The following is a 19,816-nucleotide window of genomic DNA, read 5'->3' on the forward strand; positions in this document are numbered from 1 at the left end:
TTGGGCTAGTAAATAACTACTGTCATGCCAGACAGGGCTTCTAGATTATGGTAGCCCCACTCCCATGGCTAGTGATATTCAGTGTTGGGCTAGTAAATAACTACTATTGCCATGCCAGACAGGGCTTCTAGATTATGGTAGCCCCACTCCCATGGCTAGTGATATTCAATGTTGGGCTAGTAAATAACTACTATTGCCATGCCAGACAGGCTTCTAGATTATGGTAGCCCCACTCCCATGGCTAGTGATATTCAATGTTGGGCTAGTAAATAGCTACTATTGTCATGCCAGACAGGGCTTCTGGATTATGGTAGCCCCACTCCCATGGCCAGTGATATTCAGTGTTGGGCTAGTAAATAACTACTATTGCCATGCCAGACAGAGCTTCTAGATTATGGTAGCCCCACTCCCATGGCTAGTGATATTCAATGTTGGGCTAGTAAATAACTACTATTGCCATGCCAGACAGGGCTTCTAGATTATGGTAGCCCCACTCCCATGGCTAGTGATATTCAATGTTGGGCTAGTAAATATCTACTATTGCCATGTCAGACAGGGCTTCTAGATTATGGTAGCCCCACTCCCATGGCTAGTGATATTCAATGATTGGCTAGTAAATAACTAATACTGCCATGTCATGTTGCAGTTAAGTCTATTTTGTAAATATGAATATCCTGCCCTCTTCCCCCCCCCACCCCCCACCCCCCAATGTTAGTGTTTTTAAGCTCTATCTTCTTCTTTAGGAGACATATTCATTTATTACTATTATTTAGTAAAATTGTATTAACTTAAAGTAAAGTAGGGCTAGTGAATTTTAAATCATGGCTAGTACGTGGATTTTATAACAATTCTGGAAACCTTGCTTTATACATATTAAAACCTGACTTTTAGCTTGGTCTGGTGGGAGGGGCGGGACGTGGCCCAGTGGTTAAGCGGTCGGTTTGAGATCGATCCCCATCGTTGGGCTCATTGAGCTACAGGTATATCTCGTTCCGGCCAGTGCACCATGACTGGTATATCAAAGGCTGTGATATGTGTTATCCTGTATGTGGGAAGGTGCATTAAAAAGATCCCTTGCTACTAATTGAAAAATGTAGCGGGTTTCCTCTCTAAGACTATATTTCCAAATGACCCAACGTTTGACATCCAATAGCCGTAATGTCATTAAACAAAACTTTTTTTTTTTTTTTGTGCTCTTGTGGGTGTCCAGTTTAGAATTGTTCCGATGGTCATATACAGTAAATACCATAAAAACTGGACTCTCAGTTAACTGGACCAGCGTAGTGGTTAGGCCACCGGTAGGTACTGGGTTTGGATCCCAGTCGAGGCATGGGATTTTTAAATCAGATACCGACTCCAAACCCTGAGTGAGTGCTCCGCAAGGCTCAATGGGTAGGTGTAATTCACTTGCACCAACCAGTGATCCATAACTGGTTCAACAAAGGCCATGGTTTGTGCTATCCTGCCTGTGGGAAGCGCAAATAAAAGATCCCTTGCTGCCTGTCGTAAAAAGCATAGCCTATGTGGCGACAGCGGGTTTCCTCTAAAAAACAGTGTCAGAATGACCATATGTTTGACGTCCAATAGCCGATGATAAGATAAAAAATCAATGTGCTCTAGTGGCGTCGTTAAATAAAACAAACTTTACTTTACTCCGTTAACTGGAATTCCTTCAACACCGGATGTTGTTCACGGTTCCTTTTTAAAACATCGGTACAGAACAAAACCCCATCTAAACTGGATACCCATGAAAACCTGACTTTTTGCCTGGTCCTGTGGGTGTCCAGTTTGTTGTTATTTAATGATTTTATGTGTTGTAGGAATACACTGCACGCATGGCTTCAACAGGACGGGTTTTCTGCTGGTCGCGTATCTTGTCGAAAAACAGTCATGGAGGTAGGTTATCTTCACACATTTGGGTGGGGGAATGTAGCTCAGTGATAAAGTGTTCGACTGAGATGCGATGAATTGCATGTTTTGAGTTTTCCGCCATCCGAATCAGTGCTCCACAGCTGGTACATCCAAGGCAGTCTTCTCTCATTCCACCCAGTGCACCACAACTAGCTGGTCAAAGGCTGTGGTATGTGCTTTCCTGTCTGTGGCGAAGTGCATATAAAAGATCCCTTGCTGCATTAGGAAAAATGTTGACTACGCGTCAGAATTACCAAATGCTTGACATCCGATAGCCGATGATTAATTAATCAATGTGCTCTGGTGGTGTCATTGAACAACACAAACTTCTTCAAAGGTAGTCTTCACCAGGAAAGGTGGGTGATTGCTCCCGCCCCCCCCCCCCCCCCCCACACACACACACACACACCGGGAATGTTTTAGGAAAGTAGCAAATTGATCACCGTGCATTAATTAAATTGTTTCATAAATTTCATTTGAAACTCCATGCTAATGCTCACCTGGTATCATTTTAGGAAAGCAATCTTCAGCTTGCCCTGATTTTGCTAATGTCAGACTGAAAGGCTGTGGTGTGTACTGTCCTGCCTATGGAAAAGGGCATATAAAAGATCCCTTGTTGCTTTATCGGTAGGAGTAGCCTGTGGCAGCAGCAGGTTTTCCCTTTCTTTTGAAAGGGGGCGAGACTTGGTGCGTGGTCGGTTTGGGATCGATCCCCGTCGGTGGGCCCTTTGAGCTATTTGTCATTCCAGCCAGTGCACCACAACTGCTATATCAAAGGCTGTGATATGTCCTATCCTGTCTGTGGGATGGTGCATATAACAGATCCCTTGCTACTAATTGAACAAATGTAGCGGGTTTCCTCTGATGACTACGAGTCAGAATTACCAAATGTCTGACATCCAATAGACGATGATTTCTCGTTCCAGCCAAAGCACCACGAACGGTATATCAAAAGCTGTGGTATGTGCTATCATGTCTCTTGGATGGTATATATAACAAATCCCTTGCTACTAATTGAAAAATGTAGCAGGTTTCCTCTGTAAGACTATATGTCAGAATTACCAAATGTTTGACATCCGATAGCCGATGATTAATTAATCAATGTGCTCTAGTGGTGTCGTTAAACAAAACAAACTTTGAGGTGTAACACCACTACACCCTCTTCTCTCTCACTAACCACTAACCATTAGCAACTAACCCTCTGTCCTGGACAGACAGACCAGATAGCTGAGGTGTGTGTCTACCCAGGACAGTGTGCTTGAACCTTAATTGGATATAATAATGAAAACAAGTTGAAAAAAAAAATTAATAACAAAAGACTCAATTCTGTTTCAGCCTGGAAGCTGCTGTGAGGGCTTTTGCACAGGTAAGTCTTAGTAGTTACATTAAAGGCCGTGGTATGTGCTATCCTGTCTATGGGATGATGCATATAAAAGATCCCTTGCTGCTAATCGGAAAGAGTAGCCCATGAAGTGGTGACAGCGGGTTTCCTCTCTCAATATCTGTGTGGTCCTTCACCCTGTGTTTGATGCCATATAACCATAAATAAAATGTGTTGAGTGCGTTGTTAAATAAAACATTTCCTTCCTTTCTTTCTTAGTGCTAGACCTCACCGTTAAATTTTTTTTAAATGCTGTGAGTTATTAATTACTCCACTTGGGCGGGATGTAGACCAGTGGTAAAGAGCTTGTTTGATGCGCGGTTAGGTGTGGGATCAATCCTCGTCGGTGGGCCCATTGGGCTATTTCTCGTTCCAGCCAAAGCATCACGACTGGTATATCAAAAGCTGGTATGTGCTATCATGTCTGGAGTAGTATTTGTAGGGGTTTCTTCTTTTTCTCTCTGTCCACCAAATGTTAAAATAACCATATGTTAGAAGCCAGATAGCCATAGTTTATAAATGTGCTGAGTGGTCATGAAGCAAATGTTCCTTCTTTATCTTCATTTAGTGGGTTCCTTTACATGTCTTTAAAGCAATTAAAGGCATACTATCACGGATTTAAAGACCGTATTTCTCTAAAAATTAATAATAAATAAAAATTACATTAATTGTTGGAAACCAAATCTAGCTATTGCATCACCGTAACTGAACCATGATGGAGTGAAATCCAGGTCAACCCTCTTGGCAATTTTAGTTTTTGAATTATGGACCATTGCCATAATTCAATTATCTTTACAAAATGTCATTAATAAATGGAGTAAGGTGGTTATGAAGATGGTTGAGTAAAGTACATTTAGGGACAAATCAAATAATTTTTGTTCACGTAATACTTAGTTAGACCATTAAATAGGTCAGTGGTCTGTGACAATATGCCTTTAAAGCTACTAAAGCTAAAAACGTCTCACATTCCTTGTGAAGCTAGCTGATCACAAGATTTAATATAAATTTTATTTTTATTTGTTTCCAGTGTCGGCCTCCAGGCATCTACAAACAGGATTACTTGAACGAGTTGTTTTCACGGTACGGGGACAAGGAAGACACGCCCGCTGCCCCGCCCCTTCCTGCCTGGTGCATAGGTAACCGGTCACAGTGTTTCCTATAGGCAGCATTCTTGAATACAGAGAGGCAGGATTTAGCTCAGTTGATAGAGTGCTCGCTTGATGTGCATGCGTCGCATCATCGAAACCACCTTGATGGATCCATTCATCTGATTGGGTTTTTTCTTGTCCCCACCAGTGCACCACAACTGGTCAAAAGCTGTGGTACGTGCCTTCCTGTGTGTGGGAAAGTGCATATAAAAAATCCCTTGCTACTAATGAAAAAATGTAGCAGGTTTTCTCTGATGAATTTGTGTCAGAATTACCAAATGTTTGACATCCAATAGCCGATGATTAATAAATCAATGCGCTCTAGTGTTATCATTAAACAAAAAACCCCACCTACTTAAAAACAATATATTTTTCACAATATTTTTCAAGTCTATCTGTATATTGCACTTATAATATTATATATTCTGTGGTGTAGCCCAGTGGCAGAGTGCTTGCCAGATGTCCAGTCGGTCTGGAATTGATCCCTATCGGTGGACCCATTGGGCTATCTCCGGTTACAACCAGTACACCATTACTGGTATATCAAAGGCCGTGGTATGTGCTGTCCTGTCTGTAGGATGGTGCATATAAAAGATCCCTTGCTACAGAAACGTAGCGGGTTTCCTCTCTAAGACTATATGTCAAAATTACCAAATGTTTGACATCCAGTAGCTTATGATTAATATATCAATGTGCTCTAGTGATGTCGTTAAACAAAAACAATATGTTGAACTGTGAGAGAATGTTGCTAACAATTTGAACCTTTTGTCACAGGACAGGCAGTTAGTTATTAGTGGTTACTTAGAAAGAAGAGGGTGTAGTGGTCTTACACCTACCCATCGAGTCGTAAAAACTTGCTATGGGTGGGATCCGGTACCGGGCTGTGAACCCAGTACCTGTCAGCCTTTGTTGAACTGTTAGAGAATGTTGCTAACAATTTGACCGTTTTGTCACAGGACAGGCAGTTAGTTATTAGTGGTTACTTAGAAAGAAGAGGGTGTAGTGGTCTTACACCTACCCATCGAGTCGTAAAAACTCGCTGTGGGTGGGATCCGGTACCGGGCTGTGAACCCAGTACCTACCAGCCTTTGTTGAACTGTTAGAGAATGTTGCTAACAATTTGACCGTTTTGTCACAGGACAGGCAGTTAGTTATTAGTGGTTACTTAGAAAGAAGAGGGTGTAGTGGTCTTATACCTACCCATCGAGTCGTACAAACTCGCTGTGGGTGGTAGCCGGTACCGGGCTGCGAACCCAGTACCTGCCAGCCTTTGTTGAACTGTTAGAGAATGTTGCTAACAATTTGACGGTTTTGTCACAGAATCAGATGACAGCGTGGATGATGATGGGAACGCTGTGACCGATGAACCCAGCAGAGACGGACCTTTCAAAAAGAGAAGATCGGAAATGATAAAAAAGGTAAAGACTGGATGTGGCGTGTGTGTCTTTATACAAAACAAACTTTAACATCTGCAAAATGCATGCATGTATATGGTGTATAGGAGCAGGACATAGCCCAGTGGTAAAGCAAGGCTGCTAGATTATGGTAGCCCCACTCCCATGGCTAGTGATATTCTATGTTGGGCTAGTAAATAACTACTATTGCCACGCCCGACTGCTAGTGAATATTTTTTTGTAAAATGTAGCAGTTAAGTCTAGTTTGTAAATATGAATATCCTGACCCCAGTCACCACACCCAAGGTTAGTGTTCTTAAGCTATATCTCCCTCTTTAGATAACATATTTTATTATTTCTAGTATTTAGTAAAATTGTATTAACTTTAAGTAAAGTAAGGCTAGTGAATTTTTAATCGTGGCTAGTAAATTTTAAAAAATCACTGATCCCATGGCTAGTGGATTTTATGAAAATTCTAGAAGCCCTGGTTTAGGATCGATTTCTCATTCCGGCCAGTGCACTACGACTGGTATATCAATGGCTGTGGTATGTGCTATCCTGTCTATGGTACATATGAAAGATCCCTTGCTACTAATGGAAGAAAGACCAAATGTTTGACATCCAATAGTCGATGATGATTAATAAATCAGTGTGCTCTAGTGATGTCATTAAACAAAACAAACTTTATTTTAAACAAAACAAACTTTAACATCTGCAAAATGCATGCATGTACATGTATATGTATATAGTGTGTATGCCCAAAACGCAAGCCACAAATGTGTCGGTCGGACCACCCACATACATGCACCGCATCCAGTCTATATGAGATTTAACTGCATGACTCGCAGTACATTGTCTCTAGCTATAGCATACGGTCTCATCACAGCCAGTGCACCACGACTTGTATATCAAAGGCCGTGGTATGTGCTATCCTGTCTATGGGATGGTGCATATAAAAGATCCCTTGCTGCTAATTGAAAAGAGTAGTCCATTAAGTGGCGACAGCGGGTTTCCTCACTCAATATCCGTATGGTCCTTAACCATATGTCCGACGTCATATGTAAGTAAATAAAATGTGTTGAGTACGTTGTTAAATAAAACATTTCCTTCCTTCCTTCATCACAGACGGGATGTGGCCCAGTGATAAAGCACCCGCTTGATGCACGATCAGTCTAGGATTGATTCCCATCAGTAGGTCCATTGGGCCATTTCTCATTCCGGCCACCGCACCACGACTGGTATATCAAAGTCTGCTGTATGTGCTATTCTGTCTGTGGGATGGTGCATGTAAAAGATCCCTTGCTACTAATGGGGAAAATGTAGCAGGTTTCATTTCTAAGACTATATGTCAAAATTACCAAATGTTTGACATCCAATAGCCGATGATTAATAAATCAATGTGCTCTAGGGGTGTCATTAAACAGACGAAACTTTATGTTTATGCCATGTGTGGGTTATTTTCTAGGATGCTAAATTCGTGGATGGCTTATTTTTTAATATGCTAAATTCATTGATGACTTATTTTTAGGATGCTAAATTCGTGGATGACCAATTTCTCAGAATGATAAATTAATTGATGGCTCATTTTTAGGATGTTAAATTTATGGATGACCAATTTCTCAGGATAGTAAATTTGTGGATGTCTTATATTTATGAAGAATATTAAATTAAAGGATCATGACGTATATGTTTTCAGGATGCCAAGTTCATGGACGGGATTACAAGTGTGTTTCAGCTGACCATACAGCCGCGCTTGTCGCAGATACAACAGATGGTCCAGAGCATGTGTGACTGGAAGGGGTAAAACAGCTGCACAGACTGAGGCAGCTTTTTTTTTTGCTTTTTTTTTCATAATCTTCTTTGGTGCAGAAATATAAGTTCTAAAATTATTGTGTTAGCAATACAAATATATAGAGAATATTTCATGTTTTTTGTCAAAAATTATTTTTAAAGTGAAGTTTGCAATCATATCTCACGAGTCAAGATGAGTGTGATGTGATTGCAAACTTCACGAGATGAGATATAAAACATATTTGACCAAAAACATGAAATTTTCTTAACTTGAAACATGAAATTTATATAACTTTTGGCAATTTACCTTTATTTTTAAAATGACAGCAGCAAAATAGTTCCTGCTTTCTTACAGTGAAGATAACACTTTCTACAGTGACTATAACACATATTAGAGTGAAATAGTGAAATTTTCACTCTAAAATGTCTTTATCGTCCCTAAGTAACTGATAACACTTTTATTTCACTGATATTTTAAGATATTTCACTAAATGTTATATAATAATTATAGGATATTAAACGAGCTTCCATTTCGTATCATGTTTATGTCCCAAGTTAAATAATTTTCAGCTGTCGCGAGCTTTAGCGAGTGACAATGAAAATTATATTATGAGGGTTTGTAACTTAACCAAACTTAGTGTCCATTTATACGGGTTGAAACTAGGACCTGCACCTTTAACTCCCAGTAACATGAATGACCGTTCTCAACTTACTTCGACGCCGGGGCGGGATTTAGCTCAGTCGGTTGATGCAGGATCGAACCTTGGTGGATCCATTTAACTAGTTGGGTTTTTTCTTGTTCAACCAGTACACCACAACTGGTCAAAAGCTGTGGTATGTGCTTTCCTCTGTGTGGGAAAGTGCACATATATGATCCCTTGCTGCATTAGAAAAACTGTAGCAGGTTTTCTCTGATGACTACTTGTCAGAATTACCAAATGTTTGACACCCAATAGCCGATTATTATTTAATCAATGTGCTCTAGTGGTGTTGTTAAACAAAACAAACCTTTTTGTACTTCAATGCCTGGTTTTACCTATAGATTTTCATCTTGGTGCAAATTTTAAAACAACTTTTAAATGTTTTTATATTACTTTTAAAGTAGAACCACTAGGAGACATTAATCATAAATTTTAAATCACAAATTATAAAATAGAAAATACACTTAAATTTTTTTTTTTTTTTTTTTTTTTTTACACCAAGCCCATTTATATTCGATATATATTTATTTATCATATAATATCAAATAATATCTTACATTTTCAGTGCAATCAAAGTATGTGATATTTTTCAGATCACACACTTTAAAAATTTGATAACTTTGCAAATTAGATGTAAATTAGTCGAGGTCTCGGCACTAGGTTTATTGACATTTAAGCAAACATACTTGGGTGACACTCCATGATTGACGTATGCATTCATAGTCATCAAATAAAAAAAATTCAATGGCAATTTGACACTGAAAGCTGTCCAGCGTTCTGAAAACAAAAAACATTAGGCATAACTTTATTTTGATGTAAGGACAAACAAAATGACGTCATTCGAGTTTGACGTCATTTCCATTCAAAAATACACCGCGCCACATATTCTTACATCATTTAAATATCTAGTAATGGCAGACTGGAATTAAAGTTGCGTGTACAGTTTACAAAAACACGTATTAAGCTTGAGCTTATATGATAAAGAGATTATTACCCTCGTGTATTTCAGTATCGTCAATATCATATATTAGGAATAAAAATAATGTATTTTTATTCCTAATATATGATATTGACGATACCGAAAAACACTGGTAATAACCTCTGTATATATATATATATATATATATATATATATATATATGTAAATAATTTCAGTTTGGTTTAACGTAAGAAAAAAGAACAGTAAATGTGTTTTGGAAATAAAATATAAAAAATACTATTTTTGTGTGCAATTTACAAATCAATTGGCTCAGAAATTAATAACTTGTAGTAAATTCAATAGTATGAAAAAAAGGCAGCGAGACATTTAGTTTTTTCATGATTCATTTTTATTATTTTGTTTTACAGCTCTGGTTTTCCTGGTGCTCAGCCTGTTTCCATGGATATTGCCAACCTGGATTTCATCCGGAAGAAACCGTACAAAGTCAGCTGGAAAGCAGACGGCATTCGGTTGGTAAAAAAGACTTATGACTGTGTTATCTGTAGTAATTGTCCAGCCATTAACATGTTTGGGTGTGATGGGGATGTAGCTCAGTGGTAGAGCACTAACTTGAGTTGAGCGCTTACATGAATTGAGCACTAACTTGAGTTGAACACTTACCTAAATTTTCGTGGTTCATTAATTTGTTACTTTTCAGTACTTTTAGAATTTTCAAAAAATCCACTTGCCTCCTTCTGTATAGATCTACCGAACATTTGTAATTTTGATAACACTAATAGTTAAAAACAAAACCCAACTATGGCCAATATACTGTATAATCACTATACTGATTATTAATTAACATGTAATTCGTAACATGTTTATTTGTGTCAATACCATTGGACTATTCTCAATAAATGTTTCAGGCATATGATGTGGGTAAATGTTTTCTTTTTACTTTTTATTTCCCAATTTCATGATGTAGATAGTTTGTTTTTAATTTTAGTTAAATGATGTTAATATACGCTTTGTTTCTACTTTTAGTTACACGATGTTAATAGATGGTTTGTTTTTAATTTTAGTTGCATGATGTTAATAGACAGTTTGTTTTTAATTTCGGTTACATTATGTTGATAGACAGTTTGTTTTTAATTTCAGTTACATAATATTGATAGATGATTTGTTTTTAATTTCAGTTACATGATATTAATATATGATTTGTTTTTTATTTCAGTTTTATGATGTTGATAGACAGTTTGTTTTTAATTTCAGTTACATGATGTTGATAGATGGTTCATATTTAATTTCAGTTTTATGATGTTGATAGACGGTTTGTTTTAAATTTCAGTTACATGATGTTGATAGACGGTTTAGACGAAGTGTACATGATTGATCGCGACAACACCATCTTCCACGTTCCACATCTCCAGTTTCCAAAACGAAAAGATTTGACCTCTCACTTACGACTGACGTTACTGGATGGGGTAAAAACAAAAAATAGTTGTCTTTAACCTTTAGACTACTGGATTAATTTTTGACAAAAGCCACGTTGAGTGGGTACAAGTTTATAATTTTTACTCACATATATTCACTTAAATGTTTTATAAATACATAAAATGAAGTTCATATTTGAATCGGTAAGTATTATTTTTGTGGGTTTTCTAATTTTTATGATATTTTAGATCGATTAATATCGACTGTTACTTGCTCAGAATTCCAAGTTATTTTCTATTGAAAAACGAAAAACTAAAGCAGTCATAGTCTAAACTAAACTGTTTCCTGTTGTTCAGTATAAATTTCCGGTGAGTGTCATGTGCAAAACGGCTGGAAATATGAATTGGAGAATGCACTGTAGACGGTGTACAGTATATCGACTGGCGTGACGTCGGGCAAGATATCTCGCCTGCAGTAGTCAGAAGGTTAATAAATATACAGTTGTGCTCTAAGCTTTGTATGCAGTTTTTGTCTCCCCTTTCCATCACTACCAGTGCCCTATGGCTGGTGTATAAAAGACCATGGTATGTGCTGTCTTGTCTGCTGGAAAGCGCATTTAAAAAATCCTTTGTTGCTAATGGAGGGAAATGTAGCTGCTTTCCTCAGAAGACTATATGCCAGAATTATCAAATGTTTGACTTCCGATTGATTGATTGAAACATTTTTACTGCTTTTTAAAAGAATTAATGGATTAGACACAAGTTATACAACTTACTAGGCCTTCTCCATAATACATAAGAGTCACGATAGTACTATATTTTTGATATTTAAATATGAAGAGAAATAAATGTTATTGAAAGAGAGAAAGAATAAAGGAAACGGAGAAAAGACGCATAGTCGATGATTAATAAATCAATGTGCTCTAGTGGTGTCCTTAAAACAAAGTTTTTAACTTTTGTGTTGTAGGAAATGATCATGGATAAAGTGGAAGACAAAAACGTTCCTAGATACCTGGTATATGATATCATTAAATTTGAGGTAAGTAGTTTATAGTTATACCAAAAATACAGAGTAAATGACAAAAATCGTAGTCATTTATGCCAAAATAATGTACTTACCAGGGCATAAGATCTCACTAATTAGGATGCAACAGATTTTGTTGTGTTTGTTTTGTGTTCTGAGCACAACAATGTCTTTTTAAAACAGTAAGCTGCTGAGGAGTTGTGGATACTCAGAAATTCAACCGGCCTCGGTAGCGTCGTGGTCAAACCATCGGACATAACGCTGGTAGGTACAGGGTTCACAGCCCGGTACCGGCTCCAACCCAGACCGAGTTCTTAAGGGCTCAATGGTTAGGTGTAAGGCCACTACACCCTCTTCTCTGTCACTAACCACTAACCCTCTGTCCTACACAGACAGCTCAGATAGCTGAGGTGTGTGCCCAGGACAGTGTGCTTGAACCTTAACTGGCTATAAGCACAAGTAAGTTGAAATGAATTTCATTTCAAGTTATTTTAATCTTAATTAAACAGAACATTTCAGTGGTTTTGAGGTGAAATCTTTTGAGGTCAGCATGTTTGTACTTAATTTGGGCGTGATTATCTTATTGAGGTCAGCATGTTTGTACTTAATTTGGGCGTGATTATCTTATTGAGGTCAGCATGTTTGTACTTAATTTGGGCGTGATTATCTTATTGAGGTCAGCATGTTTGTACTTAATTTGGGCGTGATTATCTTATTGAGGTCAGCATGTTTGTACTTAATTTGGGCGTGATTATCTTATTGAGGTCAGCATGTTTGTACTTAATTTGGGCGTGATTATCTTATTGAGGTCAGCATGTTTGTACTTAATTTGGGCGTGATTATCTTATTGAGGTCAGCATGTTTGTACTTAATTTGGGCGTGATTATCTTATTGAGGTCAGCATGTTTGTACTTAATTTGGGGCGTGATTATCTTATTGAGGTCAGCATGTTTGTACTTAATTTGGGTGTGATTATCTTATTGAGGTCAGCATGTTTGTACTTAATTTGGGCGTGATTATCTTATTGAGGTCAGCATGTTTGTACTTAATTTGGGCGTGATTATCTTATTGAGGTCAGCATGTTTGTACTTAATTTGGGCGTGATTATCTTATTGAGGTCAGCATGTTTGTACTTAATTTGGGCGTGATTATCTTATTGAGGTCAGCGTGTTTGTACTTAATTTGGGGCGTGATTATCTTATTGAGGTCAGCGTGTTTGTACTTAATTTGGTCGTGATTATCTTATTGAGGTCAGCGTGTTTGTACTTAATTTGGGCGTGATTATCTTATTGAGGTCAGCGTGTTTGTACTTAATTTGGGAGTGATTATCTTATTGAGGTCAGCATGTTTGTACTTAATTTGGGCGTGATTATCTTATTGAGGTCAGCATGTTTGTACTTAATTTGGGGCGTGATTATCTTATTGAGGTCAGCATGTTTGTACTTAATTTGGGACGTGATTATCTTATTGAGGTCAGCATGTTTGTACTTAATTTGGGACGTGATTATCTTATTGAGGTCAGCATGTTTGTACTTAATTTGGGACGTGATTATCTTATTGAGGTCAGCATGTTTGTACTTAATTTGGGTGTGATTATCTTATTGAGGTCAGCATGTTTGTACTTAATTTGGGCGTGATTATCTTATTGAGGTCAGCATGTTTGTACTTAATTTGGGCGTGATTATCTTATTGAGGTCAGCATGTTTGTACTTAATTTGGGGCGTGATTATCTTATTGAGGTCAGCATGTTTGTACTTAATTTGGGGCGTGATTATCTTATTGAGGTCAGCATGTTTGTACTTAATTTGGCTGTGATTATCTTATTGAGGTCAGCATGTTTGTACTTAATTTGGGGCGTGATTATCTTATTGAGGTCAGCATGTTTGTACTTAATTTGGGCGTGATTATCTTACTGAGGTCAGCATGTTTGTACTTAATTTGGGCGTGATTATCTTATTGAGGTCAGCATGTTTGTACTTAATTTGGGGCGTGATTATCTTATTGAGGTCAGCATGTTTGTACTTAATTTGGGGGTGATTATCTTATTGAGGTCAGCATGTTTGTACTTAATTTGGGCGTGATTATCTTATTGAGGTCAGCATGTTTGTACTTAATTTGGGGCGTGATTATCTTATTGAGGTCAGCATGTTTGTACTTAATTTGGGAGTGATTATCTTATTGAGGTCAGCATGTTTGTACTTAATTTGGGAGTGATTATCTTATTGAGGTCAGCATGTTTGTACTTAATTTGGGAGTGATTATCTTATTGAGGTCAGCATGTTTGTACTTAATTTGGCTGTGATTATCTTATTGAGGTCAGCATGTTTGTACTTAATTTGGGCGTGATTATCTTATTGAGGTCAGCATGTTTGTACTTAATTTGGGGCGTGATTATCTTATTGAGGTCAGCATGTTTGTACTTAATTTGGGACGTGATTATCTTATTGAGGTCAGCATGTTTGTACTTAATTTGGTCGTGATTATCTTATTGAGGTCAGCATGTTTGTACTTAATTTGGGCGTGATTATCTTATTGAGGTCAGCATGTTTTTACTTAATTTGGCTGTGATTATCTTATTGAGGTCAGCATGTTTGTACTTAATTTGGCTGTGATTATTTTGAGGTCAGCATGTTTCTACTTAATTTGGCTGTGATTATTTTGAGGTCAGCATGTTTCTACTTAATTTGGGCTGGATTATCTTATTGAGGTCAGCATGTTTGTACTTAATTTGGCTGTGATTATCTTATTGAGGTCAGCATGTTTGTACTTAATTTGGGCGTGATTATCTTATTGAGGTCAGCATGTTTGTACTTAATTTGGGGCGTGATTATCTTATTGAGGTCAGCATGTTTGTACTTAATTTGGGACGTGATTATCTTATTGAGGTCAGCATGTTTGTACTTAATTTGGTCGTGATTATCTTATTGAGGTCAGCATGTTTGTACTTAATTTGGGCGTGATTATCTTATTGAGGTCAGCATGTTTTTACTTAATTTGGCTGTGATTATCTTATTGAGGTCAGCATGTTTGTACTTAATTTGGCTGTGATTATTTTGAGGTCAGCATGTTTCTACTTAATTTGGCTGTGATTATTTTGAGGTCAGCATGTTTCTACTTAATTTGGGCTGGATTATCTTATTGAGGTCAGCATGTTTGTACTTAATTTGGCTGTGATTATCTTATTGAGGTCAGCATGTTTGTACTTAATTTGGCTGTGATTATCTTATTGAGGTCAGCATGTTTCTACTTAATTTGGCTGTGATTATTTTGGTCATACACATTTTGGGCACAACATTTATTGCGTTGAGTTTGTTGCTTGCAATCTAAAATTCTTCCAACAGAGTAGTGTATAATCAATTATTTTTCACATTTTCATTGAAAGTACTGAACTTAACAGTGTCTGGTTCAGCCATTTACAAAAGCTTGTCTGGGTGCTTTTTTTTTCAGAGCCGGGGAGTTAGTAAACGTTAAATTAGAGTGTCTGGTTCAGCCATTTACAAAAGCTTGTCTGGTTGGGGTTTTTAAGGGACAGGAAGTTAGTAAACCTTAATTTAGAGTGTCAGGTTCAGCCATTTACAAAAGCTTGTCTGGTTGGGGTTTTTTAGGGGACAGGAAGTTAGTAAACCTTAATTTAGAGTATGGTTCAGCCATTTACAATAGCTTATCTGGTTGAGTATTTTTAGGGACAGGAAGTTAGTAAACCTTAATTTAGAGTGTATGGTTCAGCCATTTACAAAAGCTTGTCTGGTTGGGGTTTTTTTAGGGACAGGAAGTTAGTAAACCTTAATTTAGAGTGTATGGTTCAGCCATTTACAATAGCTTATCTGGTTGGTTAAACTGCCCAACTTCAAGCGAAGATTTTTTTAGGGACAGGAAGTTAGTAAGCCTTAATTTAGAGTGTATGAGAACATTCAGCCATTTTTTGCTAAAGCTTGTCTGGTTGGGGTATTTATAGGGACAGGAAGTTAGTAAAAACCTATTGTTTTAATTTAGAGTGTCATAACATATGTTCAGCCATTTACAAAAGCTTGTCTGGTTGGGGTTTTTTAGGGACAGGAAGTTAGTAAACCTTAATTTAGAGTGTATGGTTCAGCCATTTACAAAAGCTTGTGTGGTTGGGGTTTTTTAGGGGACAGGAAGTTAGTAAACCTTAATTTAGAGTGTATGGTTCAGCCATTTACAATAGCTTATCTGGGTTGGGGGTATTAGGGACAAGAAGTTGGTAAAACCGATTTCGAAAGACGATTGTTGTGCATTGAAAAGAAATAATCTGGGGTGTTTTTTTAGGGACAGGAAGTTAGTAAACCTTAAACTAGAGTGTTTGGTTCAGCCATTTACAAAAGCTTATCTGTGTTTTTGTTTTTTTTAGGGACAGGAAGTTGGTAAAACTGATTTCGAAAGACGATTGTTGTGCATTGAAAAGGAGATCATTGGGCCGAGGTATTTGAAAATGCAAAATGGACTGCTGGATCGTACAAAGGAGCCTTTCAGTGTGCGGGCCAAGCCCTTCTGGGACGTCACTGTGTCTAGGAAGGTGGGTAGTACAATCAAACTACAACATTTTCTCTTTATTTTTTCTTTATACATAACACGTAGCCCAATGGTAAAGCTAAGCAGATGGCATTCGGTTGGTAAAAGAGATTTATCACTGCTTGGTCATGCAGCCCTTAAGGGGCTAAATGTAGCCCAGTGGTAAAGTGCTCACTTAATGCGTGGTCTGTTTGGGATCGATCCCCGTCAGTGGGCCCATTGGGCTATTTCTTGCTCCAGCCAGTGCCACCACGATTGGTACATCAAAGACTGTGGGATGGTACATATAAAAGATCCCTTGCTGCTAATCGAAAAGAGTAGCCCATGAAGTGGTAACAGCGGATTTTCTCTCCCAATATATGTGTGGTCCTTAACCATATGGCTGATGCCATATCACTGTAAAATAAGAAATGCCGAGTGTGTAGTTAAATAAAACATTTCCTTCTTCCTTCTTCACCTGCTGAAGCTACTAAAATATTGCAGGTCATGTTTCAAGAGAGATGTACTATTACATACATGTATCTCATCTGTTATTTTTCTCGTAATTCTGTTATATTTTAATTCCATAATGCACTAAAATCTATCTCTCACTCCAGCCAGTGCACTGCGACTGGTACATCAAAGGCAGTGGTATGTGCTATCCTGTCTGGGGGATGGTGCATATAAAAGATTCCTTGCTGCTAATCGAAAAGAGTAGCCCATGAAGTGGCGACAGCGAGTTTCCTCTCAGTATCTGTGTGGTCCTTAACCATATGTCTGACGCCATATAACTGTAAATAAAATGTGTTGAGTACGTCATTAAATAAAACATTTCATTCCTTCGTTTATGCATAAACTGGTCTTTGACTGGTCCACACATACCAACAGCCAAACAAATGTCTCAGATCTTCCATCGAGTCCAACCCTAAGTTTAATGAACCGATTTAAAAAAAACTTATTAAAACAAAATATGTTTAGTATATCTAACTTAAGAGTTTTTATACACCCATCTTTGATGTCATGTTATGGTATGGCGTTGTCTGTCCGTCCATTAACGTTTTCTTGTCCAGACCAGATCTTGCATACAGATGCATGCAGGACCATCAAACCTCTCATGTAGAAACAACATGGGATGGCGGTGTGTTGCATACTATTACTAGGTCACTGTGACCTACTTTTCACGGTCTACTGCACATAACAGTAAATCCTTGTCCGGACCATATCTGGCATACAGATGCATACAGGACCATCAAACCACACATGTAGGAACAACTTGGGATGGTGGTGTGTTGCAAACTTTATTAGGTCACTGTGACCTACTTTTCAGTCTATTTCACAACAGTAACTCCTTGTCCAGACCATATCTTGCATACAGATGCATACAAGACCATCAAACCTCTCATGTAGGAACAACTTGGGATGGTGGTGTGTCACATACAATTACTAGGTCTCTGTGATACAAATAAATAATTAGTCTATATTCTGAACATCATATGGTTTTCCATCAAAGTCCTGACAGGCGTATCATGTACCTCACCGGTACTCTTATTAAAAATATACTAGCGGAAAAAAGTAACTGTGTATGGTTATCATGTTGATAAAAACATAATTTCAAGACATAAAACGATAAAACGACCAGATAACATTGTTTATTAGGCAATTCTGCAAAACTTCAATTCATTTAAAATGTCACAGCATCCGTCATTTCATTGGTATTGGGGATAAAAGACACGGGGCCACCATTTGCGTCGATGCAGGCCTGGCACCGTCGCCTCATAGAGCCTACCAAATTGTTGAAGAATGCCTGGGGAATGCTGTTCCAGATCTGGACTAACGTCTGACCCAGCACTGTCAACGTCACCGGCTGGTTAGGCAGCGCACATACACGACGTTGCATCTCATCCCAGATGTGCTCGATTGGTGCGAGATCGGGTGAGACTGCAGGCCACTGCAACACATAGATGTTCTGCTGCACTAGAAAATCCCTTACCACCTGGGTGACATGAGGTCTAGCTTTGTCTTGCTGAAGCGTGATGTGACGTTGCTGTCCTTGCACAAATAGGATGACGTGAGCCTGGATAATGTCGTCACGGTAGCGTACTACGTTCAAATTGCCATCGATGACCACAAGAGGTGTTCGTCCAGTTGACGTGATGCCACCCTAAACCATGACACTGCCTCCGCTAAATGCACATCGCTCCACAACACAGGTGTCACTAAAACGTTCTCCAACACGACGATAAGACTCTTGAAGGCCATCGCTGCTGTCTAAGTGTAACCTGGACTCGTCCGTAAACAGAATACCAACCCAGTCTCGGCATTTAAAGCGGAAGTGTCTTCTACACCAAGCCAGACATGCTACATGATGGCGTCTTAGCAAAACTGGACGGACATCGTGGACGGATACGCCGTTCACATAATCGATTCCGTACAGGAATGGTCCGCGCTGTCAGACTTGCCGTTTGGAAGCGATTCCTGAGGTGCACGAGTCAGATACGATTGTCTTGCACGTTGTCGGTCTCTGACATTACCAAATTGTTGAAAATGTCTCCATAAAGCCTGAATAGTGTTTATGTGGACACCAAATTGCGTAGCAACAGCGCGATGGAGCATACCAGCCTGGATCATACCAATTGCGTAAAGGCAGTCATTTTCATTTAGCCTGGGCATTGCTCTACGACCACTTTCAACCGAAAAAACTTGCTTTTCTGTTCCCCTGGTTGCGAAAAACAATGACCCGACAGTAGCAAAGTTGACAAAAGCTGGAGCAGTGAAATGTTGGGTGGAAAAAGCTTGAAAAACAGACCCATGTCCAAGAAGCGAAACAGCACATGCCAATAGCATTGACCCAGCGATTGTGTGGCGGTGCGTTCACTGGTCAACTGTGCAAAACATCAGGCTAAAATATTGAGCGGTGTTAATTTTATACGATTTTTTAGGTTACACTGTTACTTTTTTCTGCTAAGTATATGTTTAATATATCTTATGTTCACTGTTTTCAGCTTTTGGATGGCAACTTTGCAAAAGAAGTCAGTCACGAAGTGGATGGACTGATTTTTCAACCTGTTCCCGATGTAAGTAGACATGTGATGGTGATAGTAAGAGGTTATACAATGGAGATAGTAAGACATAGTACAATGGAGATAGTAAGAGATAATACGATGGAGATAGTAAGAGATAGTACGATGGAGATGGTAAGAGATAGTACGATGGAGATAGTAAGAGGTTGTACGATGGAGATAGTAAGAAGTTGTATGATGGAGATAGTAAGAGATTGTGTGATGGAGATAGTAAGAGATTGTACGATGGAGATAGTAAGAGATTGAGATAGTAAGAAATTGTACGATGAAGATAGAGATTGTACGATGGAGATAGTAAGAGATTGTACGATGGAGATAGTAAGAGATTGAAATAGTAAGAAATTGTACGATGAAGATAGAGATTGTACTATGGAGATGATAAGAAATTGTGCGATCGAGATAGTAAGAGATTGTACTAGTAATGGTGCAATTAATTAATGACGATAAGAGTAATGGTGGAGATAATTAGCGAATGTAACAGTAAAATTAGAGCTGGGCGTTGACCTTAAGATGAGACATACAGAT

General features: G+C 38.4%; 1 protein-coding gene across 1 annotated transcript in view; it reads left to right on the plus strand.

Annotated features, from left to right (window-relative positions):
* LOC121377111 (mRNA-capping enzyme-like) overlaps positions 1-19,816 on the plus strand; it is a 39,339-nt gene that overhangs the window by 11,764 nt on the left and 7,759 nt on the right. Inside the window, exons 6-15 of the mRNA XM_041504995.1 lie at positions 1,821-1,896; positions 3,247-3,277; positions 4,320-4,428; positions 5,761-5,858; positions 7,531-7,634; positions 9,674-9,775; positions 10,594-10,729; positions 11,646-11,717; positions 16,072-16,236; positions 19,214-19,285. Coding sequence (XP_041360929.1) covers positions 1,821-1,896; positions 3,247-3,277; positions 4,320-4,428; positions 5,761-5,858; positions 7,531-7,634; positions 9,674-9,775; positions 10,594-10,729; positions 11,646-11,717; positions 16,072-16,236; positions 19,214-19,285 — 965 coding nt within the window. The remainder of the gene's footprint in view (positions 1-1,820; positions 1,897-3,246; positions 3,278-4,319; positions 4,429-5,760; positions 5,859-7,530; positions 7,635-9,673; positions 9,776-10,593; positions 10,730-11,645; positions 11,718-16,071; positions 16,237-19,213; positions 19,286-19,816) is intronic.

Source organism: Gigantopelta aegis, chromosome 7, assembly GCF_016097555.1.
Source record: "Gigantopelta aegis isolate Gae_Host chromosome 7, Gae_host_genome, whole genome shotgun sequence".
NCBI lineage: Eukaryota > Metazoa > Mollusca > Gastropoda > Neomphalida > Peltospiridae > Gigantopelta > Gigantopelta aegis.